Source organism: Oryx dammah, unplaced genomic scaffold (genome assembly GCF_014754425.2).
Source record: "Oryx dammah isolate SB20612 unplaced genomic scaffold, SCBI_Odam_1.1 HiC_scaffold_1, whole genome shotgun sequence".
In the NCBI taxonomy this organism is placed as follows: domain Eukaryota; kingdom Metazoa; phylum Chordata; class Mammalia; order Artiodactyla; family Bovidae; genus Oryx; species Oryx dammah.
In genome coordinates this window covers 59163841-59189090 of record NW_024070185.1, presented here as the reverse complement: position 1 = coordinate 59189090, position 25250 = coordinate 59163841, and the positions used below count along the sequence as shown (strand labels likewise).

Genomic DNA, 25250 nt, shown 5'->3' with positions numbered 1-25250 from the left:
GTGTCCCTGTTAAGAACACATGCCCAGCTGTTGCCAGAGCAGCTCGGAAGGCTATGGCCTGTATGGCCTCCTTGGTTATGGCTTGGTAGCACCCAGGTGGGCAGCTGACACCAGAGACCGTCACTTCTCCTGGCCCCCAGTAAACTGGCAGCCTGCCCACTCCATGGCCTGCCTTTCTGCCAGCAACAGACTCAGCCTTCATGGGGTCCCATACTGGGTAAGTGCTGGATGACCTTCAGGGCTGGTTCTTCACCAGCTGGGGCTTCCCTGCATTGGCGGGTAAAGAACCTCACCTGCCAGTGCAGGAGACTCGGGTTTGATCTTGGGTCAGGAAAATCCTCTGGAGAAGGAAATGATACCCTGTTCCAGTATTCTTGCCTAGAAAACTCCATGGACAGAGGCAGGCAGTCCATGGGGTTGAAAAGAGTTGGACATGACTGAGCATGCGCACTTCACCAGCTGGGAGGAAAGAAAGGAGTCTCTAGCAAAGAGGGCTGAGTGGAGAGGGGGCAGGGAGAAGGACTGGGCTAGGGGGACACGACAATTCTTTCCAAAAGCTCTGCGGGCCAGGAGGCTGGCTTAGGACCAGGGGAGGAAGGGAGAAAAGGGTACACGTCAGGTCCCTGGATAACTAACAGCTCAGGATTCCCGACAACAACATTGTAGGCCATGAGCGCTGCCATCATTATTCAGAATGGTCAAGCAGAGGCTGAGAAATCACCTCCTGAAGACAGGGCCCCTGTAACAGGTGGGTTACAGGAGGGGACTGGATTGATTTAATATCTGAAGATTCTGCCAAGCTTCCAATCTGGCACCCCCCACCACCCCCTGCCGATAGTAAAGGAGTCTTTCTCTAAAAAGGATTCTGCAACCCTTAATTCCTGGTATCCTGAGATAACCTCTTTTGGACACTGTATCATCACCAAGTAGGAGAAAAGCACCTCTTCTTCAGGTCCAAGTGCAATCCACAAATCTCTCTCTTGGCCTGTTTCTCCAGCTTTAAATCAAGAGGTCAGTGATTCCCGAGACTAATGTACATCAGAAGTACATGGGGAGCATTTATTTAAAACAGAAAAACAAACAATGATCTCGAAGACCATCTGTAAAGTCAGGACCCAGCAATATGTCCTTTCTTTCACTGTATTTTCAATTTTTTGGTTTGCAATTTCTCCCTCCATTCTTTTTTCCTTTTTTTTTCAACCAAACTATAGTTGATTTACAATATTGTGTTAGTTTTAGGTATACAGCAAAGTGATTAAGATATATATATATATCCATATGAATATATATGTATATATTGTTTTTCAGATTATTTTCCATTATAGGTTATTATAAAATATTGAATATAGTTCCCAGTGCTATACAGTAAATCCTTTTATATATTTATATATAGTAATATTATCTGTTAATGCCATATTCCTAATTTATCCCTCCCCTGCTTTTCCCATTTGGTAACCATAAGTTTGTTTTCTATGCCTGTGAGTCTTTTTCCATTTTGTAAATAAGTTCATTTGTATTATTTGTAGATTTCACATATAAGTGATATCATACATTTTTCTTTCTCTAACATACTTCACTTAGTATGATAATCTCTAGGCCAATCCATGTTGCTCTAAATGGCAATACTTCATTCTTTTTTTATGGCTAAGTAATATTCCATTGTGTGTGTGTGTATAAGAATTTCATATATATATATATATGTTGCAATTTCAAATATATATACACCCCACACACACACACATATACACACCCCACATCTTCTTTGTCCATTTAACTCTTGAACATTTGGGTTGTTTCCATGTCTTGGCTATTGTAAACAGTGCTTCTATGAACACTAGGGTGCGTGTATCTTTTTGAACTAGAGTTTTCATCTTTTTCATATTTATGTCCAGGAGTGAGATTACTGGATCATTTAATAACTCTATTTTTAGTTTTTTAAGGAGCCTCCATACTATTCTCCATAGTAGCCGTACCAATTTATATTCCCATCAACAGTGTAGGAGGATTCCCTTTTCTCTAAACCCTCTCCAGCATGTATTATTCATAGACTGCTTGATCATGGTCAATCTGAAAGGAATGAGGAGCCACCTCATTGTAGTTTTGGTGTGCATTTCCCTAGTAATCAGTGGTGTTGAGCATCTTCTTCATGTGCCTGTTGGCCATCTGTATGTCTTTTTGGGAGAAATGTCTATCTAGGTTCTGTTCATTTTTTTATTGAATTTTTAAAAAATATATTAAGCTGTATGAGCTATTTGTATATTGTGGAAATTAAGCTCTTGTTGTTTGCATTGTTTGCAAACATTTTCTTTCAGTTTTAAGGTTGCCTTTTCATTTTTTTTTCCTTTTCATTTTGTTTATGGTTTCCTTTGTGTACAAAAGCTAATAAGTTTGATTAGGCCCCATTTATTTATTTTTACTTTTGTTTCTTTTGCCTTGGGAGACTGAACTAAGAAAATATTGCAATGATTTATGTCAGAGACTGTTTTTCCTATGTTCTAGGAGTTTTATGTCATGTCTTATATTCAAGTCTTTAAGCCATTTTGGAATTTACTGTATGCATGGTATGAAGGAGTGTTTTAATTTCATTGATTTACACGTGACTGTCCAGCTTTCCCAACACCACCTGCTAAAGTGACTGTCTTTTCTCCATGGAATAATCTTTTTTCCTTGAACAAAGATTAATCAACTATAGATGTGGGGGTTTATCTCTGAGCTCTCTATTCTGTTCCATTGATTGATATGTCTGTTTTTGTGCCAGTACCATCTGTTTTGATTATTGTACCTGTGCAGTATTGTCTGATGTCTGGGAGGGTTATGCCTCCAGCTTTGTTCTTCTTCCTCATGATTGTTTTGGCAATTCTGGGTCTTTTGTGGTTCTATATAAATTTAAGGGTTATTTATTCTACTTCTGCCATGGGTAATTTGATAGGGATCGCATTAAATCTGTAGAATGCCTTGGTAACATGGCTATTTTAGCAATATTAGTTCTTCCAAGAGCATGGGATACGTTTCCATTTGAATCATGTTCAATCTCTTTTGTCAATATTTTATAGTTCTCAGCACAGAGGCCTCTCACCTCCTTGGCAAAGTTTATTCCTATGTTTCTTTTTTATGGGATTTTAAACAGGATTTTTTAAACTTTCTCTTTCTGATATTTCATTTGTAGTATAAAGATGTGCAACAGATTTCTGTATGTTAATCTTGTATCCCAGCAATCTATATTTGTAACCAGCACTCAGGCAGCTATTAGACAGAAAGTTCCATGTTGTTTTGGGAACCATGCAGCAGAGTGTGGTGATATGTGTGTTCTAATTTCTTTGGCAGTGAAGTTGTGATGATTTACAGTGTGACTCTGGATATTCTGAGAGGCTGAGTAGAGTTACATGTGATAATATCTGCAAAACGTCTAAATGGCACTAGACAGCTTGTGACTCAAGGTCCCACTCAGTGTAGGCTGGGAATGTGAATTCTGAGTGGGCTCTTACTGTCAGGTAAGGTTTTATTCCCTTAGGCCAAGTCTGAGAGCAGCCAAGGTGCAGGCATGTTATGATTACAGGGGCAATGCACAAGACCTGCTCTGCAGATCAAATTTCTAGAGACTCTGGTGGACACTCCATGTTACAGGCTCCAAAAATTCAATTTCATCAGATTTTTCAAAGAATGTTAAGATCAAATGAACTAATTCATACTTGTTAAACTCACAAAACATTGAAGTGTAAAACAGATACTGTATAAGAAATAAAACTGCTCAAGAGATGAGAAACTTTATGTTTTTAAGCCAGCACATCTCTCCCTGTAAGACTATCTGGGGAGTAGAATTAAAATAGAAACTTGGTATGTAAAGAAGAACTAGATCTGGAGGAATGGACCATGTGGCCTTAATGGCCAAAATCACTGAGCTATGACAGCCTGAGGACCCCAACTACACGGCAAAGACAGAGTTATTCAGAAGCCTCTGATTTGCTGGTAAGTTCTGGATATACACAACGTCTATAGACATACGACATTGCTTTAGGAATCATTGACTACACAAAAATGTCCTTCATTTTATTAAGTTTCATGAGATTTTTAGTCTGTTCTTCATGCTTTTGACTGATACACAACCTGGCTTTTAGATAAGTGGTTTTTTTAGTTGAATCCCACAGTGTAGGCTTAAAATTAGAGACATGATACATATTATGATCTGCCTGTATTGACATAAGCAAGCCATCGGAAGTCAAACATGTGTTTTCTGCCTTCAGTATTCCTAGAGATAAAAAAGAGAGATTGAAATGGAAGCATCCAACCAATCCAGTGTGACAGAGTTTGTCTTGCTGGGCCTCTCTGCCCACCCCAAACTAGAGAAAACGTTCTTTGTGCTCATCCTGTCCATGTACCTGGTGATCCTGCTGGGCAATGGGGTCCTCATCCTGGTGACTGTGTCTGACTCTCACCTGCACATACCCATGTATTTCTTCCTGGGGAACCTCTCCTTCCTGGACATCTGCTACACAACCTCCTCAGTCCCCCTGGTCCTGGATGGCTTCCTGACCCCCAGGAAAACTATCCCATTCTCAGCTTGTGCCATACAGATGTTCCTCTCTTTTGCCATGGGAGCCACAGAGTGTGTGCTTCTGGGCATGATGGCATTTGATCGCTACATGGCCATCTGCAACCCCCTGAGATACCCTGTGGTCATGAGAAAGGCTGTCTACGTGTCCATGGCTGCCAGCTCCTGGCTGGCTGGTGGAGCTAACTCCTTGGTACAGATCTCTCTTGCAGTACAGTTACCCTTCTGTGGGGACAACGTCATCAACCACTTCATCTGTGAGATCCTGGCTGTCCTGAAGTTGGCCTGTGCTGACATCTCCATCAATGTGGTCAGTATGGGGGTGGCCAATGTGCTCTTCCTGGGGGTCCCCGTTCTGTTCATCTTTGTCTCCTACATCTTCATCCTCACCACCATCCTGAGGATCCCCTCAGTTGAGGGGAGGAAAAAGGCCTTCTCTACCTGCTCTGCCCACCTCACTGTGGTGGTGATCTTCTATGGGACTATTCTTTTCATGTATGGGAAGCCCAAATCCAAGGACCCCCTGGGGGCAGACAAACAGGAACTTGCAGACAAACTCATCTCCCTCTTCTATGGACTTCTGACCCCCATGCTCAACCCCATCATTTACAGCCTCAGGAACAAGGATGTTAAGGCTGCTGTGAAGAACCTCGTGGTTCAGAAACACTCCACTCAGTGATGATGGGATGTGTCCCATGATATGATCTGCACACTCTGATAACTGTCACTTGAAAATCTCAATGCGAACTAATGCCAGGTGAGGGGCAAACTCAGTTTAGAGCCATGCTACCCACGATGTGGTCCATGGAGCAGCAACACGAGCAACACCTGGCAGCTTATTGGGCATGTCGAATCTTGCGGCCCACTCCAGACCTACTGAGTTAGAACCTACATTTTAACAAGATTCCCCGGGTAATTCATATGCATAGTACACATTGGGAAGTATTAGTTAAGAGTGTACAGCGGGGGACTACCCTAGTGGTCTAGTGGTTAAGAATCCACCTGCCAGTACAGGGGACATGGATTCAACCCCTGATCCGGGAACTAGAATCCCACATGTGGCAGAGCAACTAAGCCCGCTCACCGCAACTAGACAGCTCTCACACCGCACTGAAAGATCCCACACGATGCAACAAAGATCTCGCATGCTGCAACTAAGGCCTGACATGGCCACATAAACACATAATATATCTACATATATAAAGAGTATACAGTGGACGTGCGGTGTTCCTTCAGACCCGACTCTCACCTACCTCGGGCTGAAGCTCTCATAGCCTCAGCTGCTCAGAATGTTGACAGCGCGGCCCTCTGCTGGCCTGCCCTTGGTCCAAGAGAGTCACCTCACCCAAAGTCTCATTCCCTTCCCAGAGGCAGCACACATCTACTGATTAGCCATTGTTAATATGCAGTCGTGATCTCCCCTGCTTCCGGTGGGGATGACTCTAAAGAGCCATCCCAGCCTGAGAGCTTCCTCATGACGGAGTTCCTCCTCTGCTCAGCCCTGCTTCCTTCCCCACCCCCTACTCCACAGGTGTTGATCTTAGCAGTACTCCTCAGTCAGCATCCTGCATGAAACTCTCCCCACCAGAGCCCGCTTCCTGGGAGACCCAACCCGGGACAGAGAATAATGGTCAGTCTCGGCACTGACGCATGAACCTCGTGTGGGGTTCCCAGAGCACGTTCTTCTCAAGGGTTTCCTGCAGCCTGACTCCCAAGGAAAGTAACTCAACAAATTCCTTTTGTTCAGACAAAAAAAAATTATCCCCTAAAAACAGCTTGCTAAATTAAATTCTCTTACTTTTCAGTTCTGTAAATGGAACTTCATTTGTATTTACCGTGTGAGTATCTTTACTCCAACTCAGAGAACTGGCAGGGCTGTGTTACACCCTGAGCATATGAGTGCGGTATCAGGTCTATGAGGTTTTATCCGAGGACAAGGATGTTTGATGTCTGGAAAATATGTTGGCTCTTAACTACAAACAAAATTAATTAAATTAAAAACACTTAAAAATCTCTTGATAATTGTATATTTACATGCCTACAAAGGGGAACATATGTCAACCACAGTAATGGGTAAATTTCCATATTCATGTGCCATATGTTAAAACAATTGGTACTTAGGTACTTCTATAGGAACTCCTGGGCTTTCATGATTATTGTTGAGAAAACATAGAATTACAAATTAAATAAGTCACTTGTAAGTCAAATAGTTTTAATAACAGAAGTAGAAAAATTATTTCAGATTTACCACAAGATCATACTTAAAATGAGATGTAGGTACATTTTGAGATGATGTGGGGTGGGAACTCTAAGAGTCCCCAGGCCTGTGACAGCCTTCAGATGGACCTGATAGTTACAGATATATTGGGTTGTAGTGCCAAAAATTTAATTAGCACACAGGTGCTCAATAAGACACACAGACTTCGCTTGCCAATTAACTTTCAACTTTCCTTTGCCCACCTTCACCTCTTGTGCTCAGAAATGTGGGGCATGTGGCTGGTAGACTTCTTTGCGAGGTCCAAGATGGGGACACTTTTCCCTAAGAGATAACCCTAACCATGCCAGCCTGTACCTGTGGGTGGTAGAGATCCCCAAGCAGGGGCTCTAGGGTTCCTTCTTCTCAGTCCTTATGGAAATGATGAAAGCATGGATGGAGTGGGCTGAACCCACACTCTATGATGAGACCTCTGCATTTCCCATGTACTAACAGGGACTATGATGCCTGCAGGGTGACAAGGATATAGAAGAAACTCGGACTGCAACTTCCTTCATCTTACCAATAAGTATTAGTACTTAGGATCTTTTTATTAGCAAATTATCCTGCTGCTGCTGCTGCTAAGTCGCTTCAGTCGTGTCTGACTCTGTGCGACCCCATAGACGGCAGCCCACCAGGCTCCCCCGTTCCTGGGATTCTCCAGGCAAGAACACTGGAGTGGGTTGCCATGTCCTTCTCCAATGCATGAAAGTGAAAAGTGAAAGTGAAGTCGCTCAGTCGTGTCCGACTCTTCGAGACCCCATGGACTGCAGCCTACCAGGCTCCTCCGTCCATAGGATTTTCCAGGCAAGAGTACTGGAGTGGGGTGCCATTGCCTTCTCTGGATTGAAGCCTAATCTCTATCAAAAGCAAATGGTGAAGACTGGTCTTAGTGTGTGTGTGTGTATATAACTGATCATTTTGCTGAATATCAGAAACTAACACAACCTTGAATATCAACTATACTTCAATTAAAAAAAAGAATCTGAAAAGGGGGTGCTGAGTCACAGGCACCTGCAAGGGTAGACAGAGTTGGACACGACTGAAGCTACTTAGCAGCAGCAGGCTTCACCAAAGCTCCTCACCTCCTCCCAGCCTTCCCCCCACATCCACTTCTAAGGGAAACACACCATCCTCAGGCCTACTGAGCAGGCTCGGTCATGTCCCATACCACCTGACTCACCTCACTGGCCCCCGGTGAGACTTCCTGAAAGAGTCCATGTTCCTAGCCACCAGAGATCTCCAACTATCCGGAAGCCAGTTACCTGCCTGGCCTGTGACTCTGGAGCAACTTCCACCTACGGCATGACCCTGTTGCTCTTTTACCAACCCCAAAGCTCTCTTCACCCCTCATGTCCTCTGCTTTAGCCTGTAATCCTCAGTATGATGCTGAGGGACTGCAGGGAGGGCCAGCACCTCTGGAACAGAGGGATGACCACCTTTAGCCTTGCAGAGACAAGGGCGGAGCCCCCTTTAACAGATACCATTGTGGTCAAAGCACAATCAGACCTTAGTTCTCTCCTCTCCTCCCAGGTGGAGAAGGCAATGACAACCCACTCCAGTACTCTTGCCTGGAAAATCCCATGGACAGAAGAGCCTGGTAGGCTGCAGTCCATGGGGTCTCGAAGAGTCGAATACAACTAAGCGACTTCCCTTTCACTTTTTACCTTCATGCATAGGAGAAGGAAATGGCAACCCACTCCAGTGTTCTTGCGTGGAGAATCCCAGGAACGGGGGAGCCTGGTGGGCTGCCGTCTATGGGGTCGCACAGAGTCGGACATGACTGAAGTGACTTAGCAGCTTCTCCCAGGAAAGTCAGCAAGGCAAGGATGGAAACTTCCTAATCTAAGGAACATTAGTGAGTTAAGATTTACACAGAGCTGTCTGCAGCTTATCTAATTGGGTTTATGGAACACGGGCCCTACACTCCTGTGAGGCCTCCACCAAACTTTAAATTGCTTCTGGGATTAAAACTGGCCCCAAACAACCAGAGCTCTAGATTGCTCCATGGCTCCTTGACAGAACCTCTGGAGAGAGGGCCAGGGGCAAAGAGCATGACTGCCAGGACCTTGGGAAGCAGTTCCTTGAGCTGTTCTCCCTCCTGCTAGCTCACTGCGGGTGGGCAAGACCAGGGAAGGGAGCAATCAGAGCCCCTGCAGCTACGGCCAACGCCCAATTCTCATTCACTGGCTGTGAACTCTGAAGGGACTGCTCGGCTCCAAGACAGCTACACAGAGCTTCCTGCATGCTTCCAGGCACAGCCTCACCAGCAGGGGATGGTCAGGGCAGGCAGTTCAAGCCATCACCTCCCTGCCCAAGACCTCCTGCCCAGGTGAGCTCCTGTCCCCACCATGGCCTCCTCCCCACATGGGGCACAGACCTGTTTCTCTCTGTGGCCAAACCTTCTTCAGATTGGTGGGGAGCAGAGGATAGGTGGCACGAGTGGGGACCTAGTCACAGCTTCCATCTCTCTGAAGGGTTTTAAGGGGAAGGGAGCAGGTATGGCCTGGAAGTCTAGACCCACTTTGGGGCAGAGCAGGGTTGAGGAGTGGGGATGATATTAGGAAAAGGAAGTTTCTGTTCAGTTTAAAGGAAAACTTTCCAACAATAGAGGATCTCTGATCAAGGAATGGGAGCCATGTACTCACATAACTCAAGGTATTCAAAGGAGCAATTGGAAAAATTGAGTCTCATAGAAAGTATTTACACAACGGAGGCGAAAGAGGCAAGACCAGTTATTTTACAACATTCCTGCCTAGTCTGACACTCTCTAGTCAACAGTATTAACATCTTGAATAACAGATCTCTTTTTCTCAAATGGTCCTGACACCTACAGTTAATCTCCTCTAATAATCGCATGAGGGCAGCTTGAGACTCTGTCTGGTTTCTCCCACCCAACTTCCCCCAGCCAGCACCAGTGTAATAGTCACAGATGCTGTGAATGAAGCCCAGGGACACACTGCTATGAGGCAGATGTCTTGGAGAAAGGTGTGACACCTCTATTTCACATGAGCATCCTGGGGAAGTGAGGATGACCAAGACTTCATAATCAGTCCTTTGCTCCTCAGTAGACCTGCTTTGGTATGAATGGAGCAAAACTACATTCAGAGAGATGAAGAGAGAAGCTGAGGAGCCAGGCTCCATCCTAGCCCTATCCTCACTGAGCTTTAGTTTCATCTGTAATGTGAGAACTCTAGGCTTGAGATTTTCTCTAATGGACTAGATCTAATGCTCTATGGTGACTGAAGTGCATCCTACAGGCATGTCTCCTTTGAGCCACTCCTCTGCAAAGCTGGGAAGAATTGTCTGTTTTCCTGTCGGGGAGAAAGCATTGTCATAGCACTGCAGTGGCTTTAATCAGCTCAGGGCCTGAGCTAGGAGCTGCGACTTACAAAACCGCTCCAAAAGCGTGGAGCTTGGTCCAAAAGTCACTGATGCTCATACTTGGAGGCATGATGGACACTTGTCCTTGGACCCTGTCCCTGCTTCCCAGCCCCAGGTGCTGCTGAAGTCTGAGGAAACTGCAGTTCTGGGGGCAAAAGCCATGGGTAGAGAGAGGGGATATGGACTGACAGTGGTCTTCTGACCAGAAACTCCTTATTGACAGTGTAGCAAAGGGAGGTCGCCAACCAGACTCACAAGAAATGAAGTATAAACCAGGCACCAAGTAACTAATGTTGCTGCTAAGCAGACCCTAATACTCCTGGCCTCTGCTCACCACCTTCTGTGTAGGACTCCATGTGGAGCCAAATTATCATCAGAAGAGTATCACACAAGCACAGAATTAGAGCCAGGAAAGTGAGTGAGGTGATGGCAATTGTCAGCATCACTAAGTGTGACAGCCTGAAGCCCCCAAGGACCTGCAGGGACGATGTGGGGACAGGCAGGCCTGGATCAGGCAGCACACCCTCAGAGTTCCTCTCTTACAGTCCTCATGGGGATCCATCCTTACACATCCCTCCCTTCAAGTGAATTAACATTACTGATCAGGCTAAAGTTCTATCAAATATCATGGTTTGATTAGATTTCCAGGGTCTGCTTTTCCTGCTCTAAATTTGATATATCCTGACTTTTAAGGTAACTTTAGTGAACAGTGAATTTCATCCTTTAGATGCAAATATTATAAGTTAGCATGTCAAAGGTTAAATTTAATTAAATTCTGGAAGTACATATTGATCCCCATAAACATGTGTTTCCTGTCCTCAGTTTTCCTGAGGGTAGAAGAGACAATTTAAAATGAAACTAGCCAACCAGTCCACTGTGGCAGGATTCATCTTGCTGGGGCTGTCAGACCAGCCGAAGCTGGAGAAAACGTTCTTTGTGCTCATCCTGCTCACGTACCTGGTGATCCTGCTGGGCAACGGGGTCCTCATCCTGGTGACCATCCTTGACTCCCGCCTGCACACACCCATGTACTTCTTCCTGGGGAACCTCTCCTTCCTGGACATCTGCTACACAACCTCTTCCATCCCTCTAGTCCTAGATGGCTTCCTTACTCCCAGGAAAACCATCTCTTTCTCAGCCTGTGCCATACAGATGTTCCTCTCTTTTGCCATGGGAGCCACGGAGTGTGTGCTTCTGGGCATGATGGCATTTGATCGCTACATGGCCATCTGCAACCCCTTGAGATACCCTGTGGTCATGAGAAAGACAGTCTATGTGTCCATGGCTGCCAGCTCCTGGCTGGCTGGTGGAGCTAACTCCTTGGTACAGATCTCTCTTGCAGTACAGTTACCCTTCTGTGGGGACAACGTCATCAACCACTTCACCTGTGAGATCCTGGCTGTCCTGAAGTTGGCCTGTGCTGACATCTCCATCAATGTGGTCAGTATGGGGGTGGCCAATGTGCTCTTCCTGGGGGTCCCCGTTCTGTTCATCTTTGTCTCCTACATCTTCATCCTCATCACCATCCTGAGGATCCCCTCAGTTGAGGGGAGGAAAAAGGCCTTCTCTACCTGCTCTGCCCACCTCACTGTGGTGGTGATCTTTTATGGGACTATTCTTTTCATGTATGGGAAGCCCAAATCCAAGGACCCCCTGGGGGCAGATAACCAGGATGTTTCAGACAAGCTCATCTCCCTCTTCTACGGGGTGCTGATTCCCATGCTCAACCCCATCATTTACAGCCTCAGGAACAAGGATGTGAAGGTCACTGTGAAGAATTTTATGAGTCAGAAATGCTTCCCTAAGTGACAGTGGGAGAAAGCAGTGAGTGTATCTTGCAGTTCTCTAGGGGATCCCCTAGGGAATGGCCACTTGGTTAGCATAGACCGGCTCAATGATCCTCCACATCAGTATCATCACAACACTGATACCCAAAATGCACATATAGATAGGGCTTTTCTGAATAACTTAAAATAGAACATCAAGTCTTTAGAATGAAGAGGGGGCTATGCTAATCACCTAGAAGCAAGGATAAGTGACTATTAGAATATATTTTTATTCTGAAAAAAAAACAATAAAAATTAAAACTTTATACAAAATTGCTTCTTTCTTTGTTCATGTGCAGACTAGCTCCAACTTGTACGTGTAATCATGTTGTTTTCTGCTCACTGTATAATGGGGAGCATGGCAGTGAGGAAAAGTCACTTCTTTTAAAAATTTATTTCTTTTTAATTGGAGGGTAACTGCTTTATGATATTGTTTGTTTCTGCCCATACATCAACATGAATCAGCCATAGGTATACATAAGTCCTCTCCCCCTTGAACTTCCTTTCTGAAAAGTCATTGCTTAATTGGTGTCCAAACCAAAAACCAATCTGCCATTTTGGAAAGTTACCAAAACCAAAACATCCCAAATGACAATATTTAGCCCCCTTTTCACTGCAGAGGCTCAGAGCATTTCTCAGAGCCAATTTTATATCCTAAATATAAAATCCCAGAGCCAATTTTGGGAAACTCCTTCTTCTCCTCTGTACATAGAGCACATCTATGCCTATCCAGATTTGCAGAAGAGTTGTTTCAACACGAACTGAAATTAGATATTGCTGGCCAAGGGCAAAATTTATAGAAGTCTCTATTTAATCACTGTTGTTCTGTCGCTCAGTCACGTCTGACTCTTTGTGACCCCGTGGACTGCAGTACACCAGGCTTCCCTGTCCTTCACTACCTCCTGGAGTTTGCTCAAACTCATGTCCATTGGGTCGATGATACTCTGAGTCCTTTCCTTTCCCTGGAATTAATGTTTGCGACCATCCAACCCTCCATGGTCATACTTGATCATATCTAAGATTTGGATCAGACATGGGCACCAGCTGCTAAAAAATCTTTCTGTAATGACCCTTGTGGTTAAAAGCATAGACTGTGAAGCTAAATTCATGTCGAGTGCCTCTGACTATGTAACTTCAGGCACATTACAAACATTACTTAATATCATAGACTCTTGTTTTCTAATGTGTGAAACAGTGATGATTAAACCAACCCCAAGGAGTTGTGGTGGGGATTAAATTAAAACGGGGCATCATATATATTAAAAATGCACACAGTGGCCAGCAAAGAATAGCCTCTCAATGAATAAATGAACAGTATTTATTATTAATGAAATATGTTAAATAATTTCTTTGAGGGAGCTTCATGACACAGATAAGTTCAAAATCACACTTAACTGGATCAATTTCAGTTTATTATTGCAGCACATTTTTGGCCAGATTTCTAGCTTATGAACCAACAATCTCATTTCTCTGGGCATTTTCCCATCACCCCTCATCCTCATCCACAGAGATGAGGGACTCAGGTTTGTGCTGTCTGATGCTAACTCTATCTAGAACAAGCAGGTTCTTTCTGCCAGGTTTTGGGGATTGTCATTAACACCCAAAGACTCGCTGGATCTATAACATGCAAACATGGGAGCTACAAGGAAATCATGTTTGAACATGTGTCTTGGGGAACTAACTGTATATAATAAACCAATATATATTATATAGTATAATATACAGTTAATGTATATATTAAGTCTAGATAGAGAATAAAGTTTATTTTGGCAGAAAGTGTTAAACAGAAAACAAGTCTGCAAAAATAAAAGAACAGCCAAAGAGCAAAGACAGGAGATGAAGGCATCTTCCTATGTTCTCAGTTCTTGGTTTCCTTTTTTCCCTAAATCTGGCCACATTATTGCACTTTTGCCTCCAAAGGACACACCTACATCTTGATACTAGATTCTATTTTTCACTAATCTAGATTGTTACTTGCTTTGGGGGGGGTAATAAAAGTCACATCTAGTATGATTACTAACTTGCGTGAAATAGATACGCTCTTTCCTATGCATGTGCAGAGTGCCAGGCCTTGTGCACTGCAAAAGTCTTTTAGAAATCAGTTTTGAAATAATCATTCTGAAGCCAACATGTAGTGCTTCTTGCAATCACTTACCCATTCCTGCTCTAGTGGATTTGCTCTCTGTGGATTCTATCACCTGTAAATTTGGAACATGTCTAGGGGCTGATGTATTACAGGAGGTCTAGGTTCAACTCTTTGGCCTCCCACATAGAGCTGGGTGGCCATGAGTGTGTCCTCTGTGCTTGAAAATATTCATCTGCACAATGAAGGGGGTGTACAGAATATCTCAGGTGACCCCCACCTGTGAATTTCCCTGAACCTATGGTTCCTTTCTCTAGTGGGATGGTCCCTTGAAGAGAACATAGCAATGTCTTATAGTAGTATTTCATTATTTGAAGCTGAGTGTGGTATTTCTCACCTCCTTAACATTCTATGTTCCAGGAGATTCTTCAGAGCCTCCATCTTCCCCACTAGGCTCAACAAACAATAAAATGATTCAGGGAGTTGATGTTATCCAACCTCTGTTATTGGTACAACTGAGTAGCCATGATAGCAGAAGGCTATCTGTGGGCTAACCATCAGGGCCTCGCATTCACAGAGGCTGATGTAGCTACTTCAGCAGTTGAATATTCGAACTGGTGGCAAGAGACCAACCTTCATTTGAAAAGACTCATCAGCCACCTGGTGGTGAGCTGATTGCATTAGACCATTTTCCTTCTGGAAGGGACAGAGACTCACCTTGACTAAAATCAACACCTTTTCTGAATATAGGTCATCTTTCCTCTCTGTAGGGTATTAGCAAATATCACTCCCTGAAAGCTCATGGAAGGTTTGATTTAACAGCATGGAATCCTGCACAAAATCTCATCAGACCAAGGGGCTCATTTACCAAAGTAGATGCTGCTGTGGAATCACTATTATGGGTTCCACTGACCCTTCATCATCATGCACCATCCAGAAGTAGCTGGCCAAACACAGTTGACATAATGGCCTTTTGAAAGCTAAGGCACTAGCAGTTGCAGATGAAAACAACAATGAGATACCACTACACATCATCAGAATGGCTAAAATTTTAGACTGACACCACCAAATGTTGGCAAGAATGTGATATGAGACATCTTGTGCTTTTAGGATAAGAATGTAAAATAGTACACATGCTTTGGCATAAGACCTATCCATTTCTTAGAAAACTAAGTTTAAACCTGATCCAGAATCTCATTCTCAGATATTTAGCCAAGAAAAGTTGAAATATACATCTACAAAAGGACTTGTATGAAAGTGTTAATAATGGCTTTATTCATAACAGCCAAAACTAGAAACAGTTCAGATGTCCATCAAGAAGGAGATGGATAAACAAAGATGTTCATTTAATGAAATACTACTCAGTAATAGAAAGGGACAAGCTAAAAAACCATGTAAAAACATGACAGATTTTAAGAACCTTATTCTGTATATAAAGACTTGCACATGATTCCATTTATTTGATGTTTCTGAAAAGGTAATACTTTAAAAAGAGTGAAAAATATTAGGAGACCACTAATAATAATAATTTATATTCTTGCCTTGAGAACCCCATGAACAGTACAAAAAGGCAAAAAGATAGGACACTGAAAGATGAACTCCCCAGGTCAGTAGGTGCCCAATATGCTACTGGAGATAAGTGGAGAAATAACTCCAGAAAGAATGAAGCGATGGAACCAAAGCAAAAACAATACCCAATTGTGGATGTGACTGGTGATAGAAGCAAAGGTCCGATGCTGTAAAGAGCAATATTGCATAGTAACCTGGAATATTAGGTCCATGAATCAAGGCAAATTGGAAGTGGTCAAACAGGAGATGGCAAGAGTGAATGTCAACATTCTAGGAATCAGCAAACTAAGATGAACTGGAATGAGTGAATTTAACTCAGATGACCATTATATCTACTACTGTGGGCAGGAATCCCTTAGAAGAAATGGGTAGCCATCATGGTCAACAAAAGAGTCCAAAATGCTGTACTTGGATGCAGTCTCAAAAATGACAGAATGATCTCTGTTCGTTTCCAAGGCAAACCATTCAATATCACGGTAATCCAAGCTTATACCCCAATCAGTAATGCTGAAGAAGCTGAAGTTGAACAGTTCTATGAAGACCTACAAGACCTTTTAGAACTAACACCCAAAAAAGATGTCCTTTTCATTATAGGGTGCCGGGGTCCAGCCCCGGTGGATCCAGGGAATTCGAAGGGTGGACGGAGTCGGCGAGGAAAGACTTATTTACTTATTAATATAAGATTAGATTAGGAAGAAATAGTGTAGTAGGAAGATTAAGTGGAGAAAGAGGGCTGAATAGCTTGGATTACGTGGAAGACCAATAAAATTCTGGACAAGGAATTTGCACCATCTACGTTGGGCCACCAGCACTCGCTTGAATATCTAAGGGTGCCTCGCCTTAGGCTCCCTTTCGCTCGGGTCTTAACAGCCAGGGCAAGTAAGTAGACTTGGCGAGCCTCCACGCCCCAAATGGAAATTCAGCCTGAAATTAAAGAGACATGGGGGAAACCAGTCCAGCGACTGGCTCCCCTTCTATTGTCCTTCAAGGCCTTTTATACTTTTGATTATACATAGAGATCAACGGGTAATACAAAATTATGTAGTGTTAACAGCCCAGACTCTTTCTGTATATCTTTTTGTATACAAAAGGTCTCAGGTGATTTATGTTATCTTTTGGCCAAGAGGCTTGTTAACACTTTTTGGCTCTCTTTCTTAATGAATGTTAATTTCGTTTCCCCTAAGTGTTTTTCTTTAATCTGCATCTCCTTAAAGCGCTACAGTTACATCTCTACAGAACAAAGGCGCAGTGGGTTATAACAAAGAAGGTACTTAACTCAAAGATCTAATGTTGCTAATACCAGGTCTACTACTTATTTTTCTATATACCAACTATATCTAAAAATAAAGGATATGAAAATTTGGCAGCAAGTATTGGCTCAACAAATGAAACTTTTAATCAGTCCTATTCTAATGACTTTGACTCCTCGGAAGCCCTTACATTCCTAGGATGTTTTAAGCTTCCTGTGCCTCCTGCGGTCAGGAGGCCTCAAACAATCACATGCGCAGCTGTATGAGTCCTGCAGGCAGGCTAGAAAGCCATCAGAGGGGTTTTTGGATTGAAACACTCTTCCAAATGCAGAAGACTAAAGCCCTGAATTGACTTTTTCCAGAGAATGTCAGAAGAGTGGAAAAGCAGGCAGATTCTTATTTTGGGGGGGGGGGTGGATGCTCAGGAAATGCCAGGGGGAACTCCTGAAGTCTGATCACGGCCTTGCTTGCGTATGTCAGCTTTCTCCCTCATGACCTTGTCACGGGTGGGATTCCTCACGCTGGCTCCCGACATCAGGGGACTGGAATGCAAAAGTAGGAAGTCAAGAAACACCTGGAATAACAGGCAAATTTGGCCATGGAGTACAGAATGAAGCAGGGCAAAGACTAATAGAGTTCTGCCAAGAGAATGCACTGTTCATAGCAAACACCCTCTTCTAACAACACAAGAGAAGACTCTACACATGGACATTACCAGATAGTCAACACTGAAATCACATTGATTACAACCTTTGCAGCCAAAGATGGAGAAGCTCTATACAGTCAGCAAAAACAAGACCGGGAGCTGACTGTGGCTCAGATCATGAACTCCTTATTGCCAAATTCAGACTTAAATTGAAGAAAGTAGGGAAAACCACTAGACCATTCAGGTATGACCTCAATCAAATCCCTTATGATTATACAGTGGAAGTGAGAAATAGATTTAAGGGACTAGATCTGATAGATTGCCTGATGAACTATGGACGGAGGTTCATGACATTGTATAGGAAACAGGGATCAAGACCATCTCCATGGAAAAGAAGTGCAAAAAAGCAAAATGGCTGTCTGGGGAGGCCTTACAAATAGCTGTGAAAAGAAGGGAAGCGAAAAGGAGAAAAGGAAAGATATTCCCATTTAAATGCAGAGTTCCAAAGAAAAGCAAGGAGAGATAAGAAAACCTTCCTCAGTGATCAATGCAAAGAAATAGAGGAAAACAACAGAATGGGAAAGACTAGAGATCTCTTCAAGAAAATTAGAGATACCAAGGGAACATTTCATGCAAAGATGGGCTCGATAAAGGACAGAAATTGTCTGGACCTAACAGAAGCAGAAGATATTAAGAGGTGGCAAGAATACACAGGAGAACTATACAAAAAAGATCTTCACGACCCAGATAATCACGATGGTATGATCACTAATCTAGGGCCAGACATCCTGGAATGTGAAGTCAAATGGGCCTTAGGAAGCATCACTGCGAACAAAGCCAATGGAGCTGATGAAATTCCAGTTGAGCTGTTTCAAATCCTGAAAGATCATGCTGTGAAAGTGCTGCACTCAATATGCCAGCAAATTTGGAAAACTCAGCAGTGGCCACAGGACTGGAAAAGGTCAGTTTTCATTCCAATCCCAAAGAAAGGCAATGCCAAAGAATGCTCAAACTGCACAATTGTACTCATCTCACACGCTAGTAAAGTAACGCTCAAAATTCTCCAAGCCGGGCTTCAGGAATACGTGAACTTCCTGATGTTCAAGCTGGCTTTCGAAAAGGCAGAGGAACCAGAGATCAAATTGCCAACATCCGGTGGATCATGGAGAAAGCAAGAGAGTTCCAGAAAAACATCTATTTCTGCTTTATTGACTATGCCAAAGCCTTTGACTGTGTGGATCACAATAAACTGTGGAAAATTCTTCAAGAGATGGGAATACCAGACCATCTGACCTGTCTCTTGAGAAACCTGTATATAGGTCAGGAAGCAACAGTTAGAACTGGACATGGAACAACAGCCTGGTTCCAAATAAGAAAAGGAGTACATCAAGACTGTACATTATCACCCTGCTTATTTAACTTATATGCAGAGTACATCATGAGAAATGCTGGGCTGGAAGAAGCACAAGCTGGAATCAAAATTGTCGGGAGAAATATCAATAACCTCAGCTATGCAGACGACACCACCCTTATGGCAGAAAGTGAAGTAAGCCAGAAAGAAAAACACCAATACAGTAATACTAACACATATATATGGAATTTAGAAAGACGGTAATGATAACCCTGTATGCAAGACAGCAAAAGAGACACAGATGTATAGAACAGTCTTTTGGATTCTGTGGGAGAGGGCAAGGGTGGGATGATTTGGGAGAATGGCATTGAAACATGTATAATATTGTATGTGAAATGAATCACCAGACCAGGTTTGATGCATGATACAGGATGCTTGGGGCTGATGCACTGGGATGACCTAGAAGGATAGTATGGGGAGGGAGGTGGGAGGGGCGTTCAGGATGGGGAACACGTGTACACCCATGGCAGATTCATGTTGATGTATGGCAAAACCAATACAATATTATAATGTAATTAGCCTCCAATTAAAATAAATAAATTTATATTTAAAAAATTTTTTTAAAGAAAGTGAAGAGGAATTAAAAAGCCTCTTGATGAAAGTGAAAGAGGAGAGTGAAAAAGTTGGCTTAAAACTCAACATTCAGAAAACTAAGATCATGGCATCTGGTCCCATCACTTCATGGGAAATAGATGGGGAAACAGTGGAAACTGTCAGACTTTATTTTGGGGGGCTCCAAAATCATTGCAGATGGTGATTGCAGCCATGAAATTAAAAGACACTTACTCCTTGGAAGGAAAGTTATGACCAACCTAGATAGCATATTGAAAAGCAGAGACATTACTTTGCCAACAAAGGCCCATCTAGTCAAGGCTATGGTTTTTCTAGTAGTCATGTATGGATGTGAGAGTTGGACTGTGAAGAAGGCTGAGTGTCGAAGAATTGATGCTTTTGAACTGTGGTGTTGGAGAAGACTCTTGAGAGTCCCTTGGACTGCAAGAAGATGCAACTAGTCCATCCTTTAGGAGATCAGTCCTGGGTGTTCATTGGAAGGACTGATGTTGAAGCTGAAACTCCAATACTTTGGCCACCTCATGCGAAGAGTTGACTCATTGGTAAAGACCCTAATGCTAGGAAGGATTGGGGGCAGGAGGAGAAGGGGACGACAGAGGATGAGATGGCTGGATGGCGTCACCAACTCAATGGACATGGGTTTGGGTAGACTCTGGGAGTTGGTGATAGATAGGGAGGCCTGGTGTGCTGTGATTCATGGGGTCGCAGAGTCAGACACGACTAAGTGACTGAACTGAACTGAACTGAATAATAATAATAATGAGGACCGACTGGCAAGGGGCATGAGAAAATCTTGGTTGTGCTGTAAAGATTCTGTAATGATAAGATTTGGTTACATGGGTGTGAACATCTGTCAAACCTCATTGGATGATATACTTAAGATTTATTTTATTATGGCTAAGAACACAACATGATATATATTCTTTTAGCAAAATTTTAAGTGTATATTACACTACTATTGACTATGGGTACAATGCTGTACATGGATCTCTAGAGTTTAATCATCTTGCTAAACTGGAACTTTATACCCATTTATTAAGTACCTCACATTTGCCCCTCCTCCTGGTCACTGGCCACTACATTCCATTCTTTGATTCTATGGATTGATTTTATTGGGTGAGCAATGAACTTAAGATTTATGTATTTCACTGTGAGTAGATTTTACCCAAAAAGTAGACTACTAACTATCTGTCTGTCTGTCTAAATATACAGACTTTTTATAGTGACTGCTATTGGCAAGCCACAAATTTGTCTAGTAAACTTTCTAGCAGCTTCATTATAGAAGGAAGGTGTATCCTGTCGGGTGCTTGTTCTTTTATTTGTTACTATTTCTTTCCCGTAAATAACAGTGAGAAACTCCTTTTATAAGTAGGTCATCTGAGGGCCTGAGATTCTCTGGGCTACTTGGACTGATGGCAGAGTCTGATTTGCCAGGATAGCTTTTGGTCATGATTTTATTATATACTTATTGAGTTTCTGTTTAATTTCTACTATTTGTTGAGTTATTATAGATGGTTGTGCTTAGTTCAGGCTCACATTTTCAGTGTAACTGAGCACATCTATAATGACTTATTGTCTTCCTATCTTTGAAGGGCTAATTTGTAAAAGAAGAAGTAACCATGTCCTGCCGTTGATGTTCAGTTGCTCAATTGTGTGTGACTCATTCTTTAGGTTAGAAGCAGCTACTAAAGGTGAGAGGGTTATGTAAGGCCATGATATCCAATAGGAAAGAATTATTGTGGTCATCTTAAAAGCTGCTATCACATCCCAGATTCCACTATACTTCCTGTCCCATCATGTTTTTCACACATATGACGTACTGAGGCTGTGCAAGAAATACTCAAGCCCAAGACCCATGCCAACCTCCATCACCAGGACGGTAAATCCCTTTTCCCCATCCTTTGCCTGTCTCTTCATGTGTAAATTTGCCCTTACTGTCCCTGGCCAGAAAATATCTCCTCCTTGAAGTTTCCCCATGGCTCTGGGTGGAAGTTCCCCCAAGTGTACAAATCGTGACTTTGAGCACTTGGTTTAGAAGCAGTGTGTCTGTAGCGGCTGATTCCACAATGCTGTGAACACAGAGTATTCCTAAATAACTCTTATCTCCCCAGCTGCTGATTTCAAGAAGTTAAAACATTTTGAAGTTTGTACAAATTCAAGCAGCACATGGAAATGCTTCCCCTGATGCCCTTCAGTGGCCTCAGAGTGGAAAGTTCCAGCAGGAGCAAAGGAATGAGAAAAAGAAGCTTTTCCTGGAGTGCTTTCAGCATAATTGGATCTTGGGGACATTGTCCCAAAAGTATAAAAAGTTCCCTGACCTTGTATGCTTCCATTTCCAAACTTTTAATCACTTTAGGGAACACAATAGTCCCAACTGCAGTTCTGATTTCAAATTGCCTTCTACATGGACTGGTTGTTCCTTTAGAAAGTTTGCCTAAAACACAGAAGTAAGACAGAGTGGGAGGAATTGGCTTTCACCCCTTCTTCTCATCAGAGCTGGACATCTCAGCCTGGACCTTTCAAACTAGTGATGATATTTCTGGCTCATGTACTGTTCCCAGACCATAGGGACCCTTTCTCAGTAGGTTCCTAAAAAAGGTAAGTGAGGGTTCTTATAAGAGTAATCCTCAACCTTTTATCAGCACAGGGATATTTCCAGCTTCTTGATTTTTTGAAGGGGCTGGGGCTTGGGAAGGGAGGAAATGAAACAATTTCAGTGATATCACAAAGACCGAGGGCCATTCAAAACCCCTTGGTTAGAAAAACCTAGATGGCAAGAAGCCTCTGAAACTTTTGTCTCATTTCATGGATTCCTCTAACTTCAGAGACACCCCTAGGATGAGACGGTCCCACAGTTTCAGAGCCTCTTCTGTACAACTCCAGGGAGCACCATTCACACAATGGCCACAAAAATGGCTGAAGCTGTCCTGCTGTTATGCTCCAGAGGTGCCATTTATGTTGCCTATAATGAAAACAGTTTCTGGGAGCTGCTCATCAATGGCCTGGTCTCTGGTGGGCCTCATGGGCTGAACAACCCAGACTTTCCAAGGCCTCCTGGCCCACTTCAACAAGCCCAGCTCTACTGTATACTTGGTGTGATGTATGCTGTGCTAAATCACTTCAGTCCTGTCTGACTCTGTGACCCCATGGACAGTAGCCTGCCATGCTCCTCCATCCATGGGATTCTCTAGGCAAGAATATTGGAATGGGTTGCCATGCCCTCCTCCAGGGGATCTTTCCAACCCAGGGATAGAACCTATGTCTTTGATGTCTCCTGCATTGGCAGGCAGGTCCTTTACCAATAGCGCCACCTGGGAAGCCCACTATATACTTGGAGCGGGGGTTCTGAATTTAAGGAAACAAAAGTTCTTTCTCTTAAAGAGTTTGAACATCATTGATCTGTTCCAATTCCAAAGCAGAAGAGAGTAACCTGAGAGTCTAAGAGAGGGAAGGAGCACTGAACTCTACAGAGCAGGTTAGAATGCAGCCCAAATCTCTGTGCTTATAGACCTAATGTATTTGCACAAATACAATGCAATTTTTAAAGGAAGTTGACCACTATCATATGGACAAGAAAAACTTAGAAAACTACCTGCTTGGTTCAATATGAAAAAGAATTTTCTAATACTCTAGAGCTCTGAAAATATGGAGTAGATTGTTTAGGAATGTAGTGGGCTCTTCATCACTAGAGGAAATCAAGTTGAAACCGAAAACCATGCATCAATGTGGTGCAGAGAAAGATCTACAATGGGAGACAGAGTTGGACTAGATTACTTGGGGGGCATAATCAGTGACAGGATATAAGTCTGGATAACATACCTAGAAGCTTAGCCAAAAGGTTCATGGACTATCAGTGCCCACTGATTCCTGAATGGACATTTATCAAGAGGGAATGATAACAACAACAACAACAAAATAGTAACATAAGATGATGTTTAAGGGTACAAACTTGCCATTCCCTTCTCCAGGGGACGTTCCCAACCCAGGGACTGACCCTGGGTCTCCTGCATTGCAGGCAGATTCTTTACCATCTGAGTCACCTGGAAGACTTTTTTTTTTTTTTTTTTGCTTCAATCATGTCTGACTCTTTTCGACCCTATGGACTGTAGCTCACCAGGCTCCTCTGTCCATGGGATTTTCTAGGCAAGAATACTGGAGTGGATTGCCTTGCCCTCCTCCAAGGGATCTTCCTGACTCAGAGATGGAACACACATTTCTTACATCTCCTGTGTGGCAGGAAGTGGTTCTTTACCACCAGTGCCACCTGGGAAGCCCACAAACTTGCAACAAGTAGTAAATAACCCAGTGATCTAATGTATGGTATAGTGAATATAGACAGCAATACTGTACTATAATCACGTGATGTGATAAATATCATGACAGCAATCATATTACAATATATAAATGTATCAAAGTAACACATTATACACCTTAAATTTACATGTTATATGTCAAACATATTCAAGACTGGAAAAAAATCACTGTTTTAGTTGTCTAACAGAACTAGATTTTCAGAAACTGTGACCCACTGTGGATTTCTGGAGAAAGTCCTCTGTCTATCTTCATAGAACATCAGATTCAAACTATTAGGAACATAACAGCATTTCCAGATCACAAAGTTACTGTGGAGACCTGCCCAAGTTATCTCTCCATGTTCAGTGTCCTTTGTCCTTAAAAGCCAAGCTAGATTCTACACCACTTAAGGACTGTTTCATGACCCCTGTTCTACGCATACACTGCATGCCCATTTAGATGTCCTGGCCTCTCCAAAATCCTTCTACTTACCTCTCTGTCAGGCTGTGAAGCCATTTATGCCTGGGCCATGGGTCACCCCTGTTTCTCACAGGAATTCTCACACCCATATACCAGGTGATCAACAGGAGTTTTGATAAGTGGATTGATGTTCAAACATGGATGGATGGATGGATGGATGGATGGATGGACAAGACAGGTGTCTGGACAGACAGATGAATGGATAGCCCTGGAGTTTGCATTGCTCATGAGGAAAAGAGGTCTTGGGAACAATAGGAATATGTTTTCTGTGAAAATGACCTGGAGAAACAGAGTGAGCATTCACTAATGATTTCCCTAGTCCCTAGCACAAATTGGAAGAACATGGAGCAAACTTAAAGTCATTTTTCTGGCCAAAGTTTAATGAGATCAATTGCCATATAGCACATCAGTTCAGTTCAGTTCAGTTCAGTTGCTCAGTCGTGTCCGACTCTTTGCGACCCCATGAATCACAGCACGCCAGGCCTCCCTGTCCATCACCATCTCCCGGAGTTCACTCAAACTCACATCCATTGAGTCGGTGATGCCATCCAGCCATCTCATCCTCTGTTGTCCCCTTCTCCTCCTGCCCCCAGTTCCTCCCAGCATCAGAGTCTTTTCCAATGAGTCAGCTCTTCACATGAGGTGGCCAAAGTACTGGAGTTTCAGCTTTAGTATCATTCCTTCCAAAGAGCAGCCAGGGCTGATCTCCTTTAGAATGGACTGGTTGGATCTCCTTGCAGTCCAAGGGACTCTCAAGAGTCTTCTCCAACACCACAGTTCAAAAGCATCAATTCTTCAGCGCTCAGCTTTCTTCACAGTCCAACTCTCGCATCCATACATTACCACTGGAAAAACCATAGCCTTGACTAGACAGACCTTTGTTGGCAAAGTAATGTCTCTGCTTTTCAATATGCTGTCTAGATTGGTCATAA

At 43.2% G+C, this 25250-nt stretch overlaps 3 protein-coding genes across 3 annotated transcripts in view; all 3 read left to right on the top strand.

Moving 5' to 3' along the window:
* Window positions 1-4271: 4271 nt before the first annotated feature.
* On the top strand, window positions 4272-5228 carry LOC120882155 (olfactory receptor 13C7). The gene has a single exon (XM_040266047.1). The coding sequence runs from the start codon at window positions 4272-4274 to the stop codon at window positions 5226-5228; it is 957 nt and encodes a 318-aa protein (XP_040121981.1).
* A 5811-nt stretch (window positions 5229-11039) lies between these two features.
* LOC120882092 (olfactory receptor 13C7-like) lies at window positions 11040-11996 on the top strand. Its single transcript, XM_040265930.1, has one exon. The coding sequence runs from the start codon at window positions 11040-11042 to the stop codon at window positions 11994-11996; it is 957 nt and encodes a 318-aa protein (XP_040121864.1).
* A 2625-nt stretch (window positions 11997-14621) lies between these two features.
* LOC120869413 (olfactory receptor 13C7-like) overlaps window positions 14622-25250 on the top strand; it is an 11597-nt gene continuing 968 nt past the window's right edge. Inside the window, exon 1 of the mRNA XM_040249017.1 lies at window positions 14622-14762. Coding sequence (XP_040104951.1) covers window positions 14622-14762 — 141 coding nt within the window. The remainder of the gene's footprint in view (window positions 14763-25250) is intronic.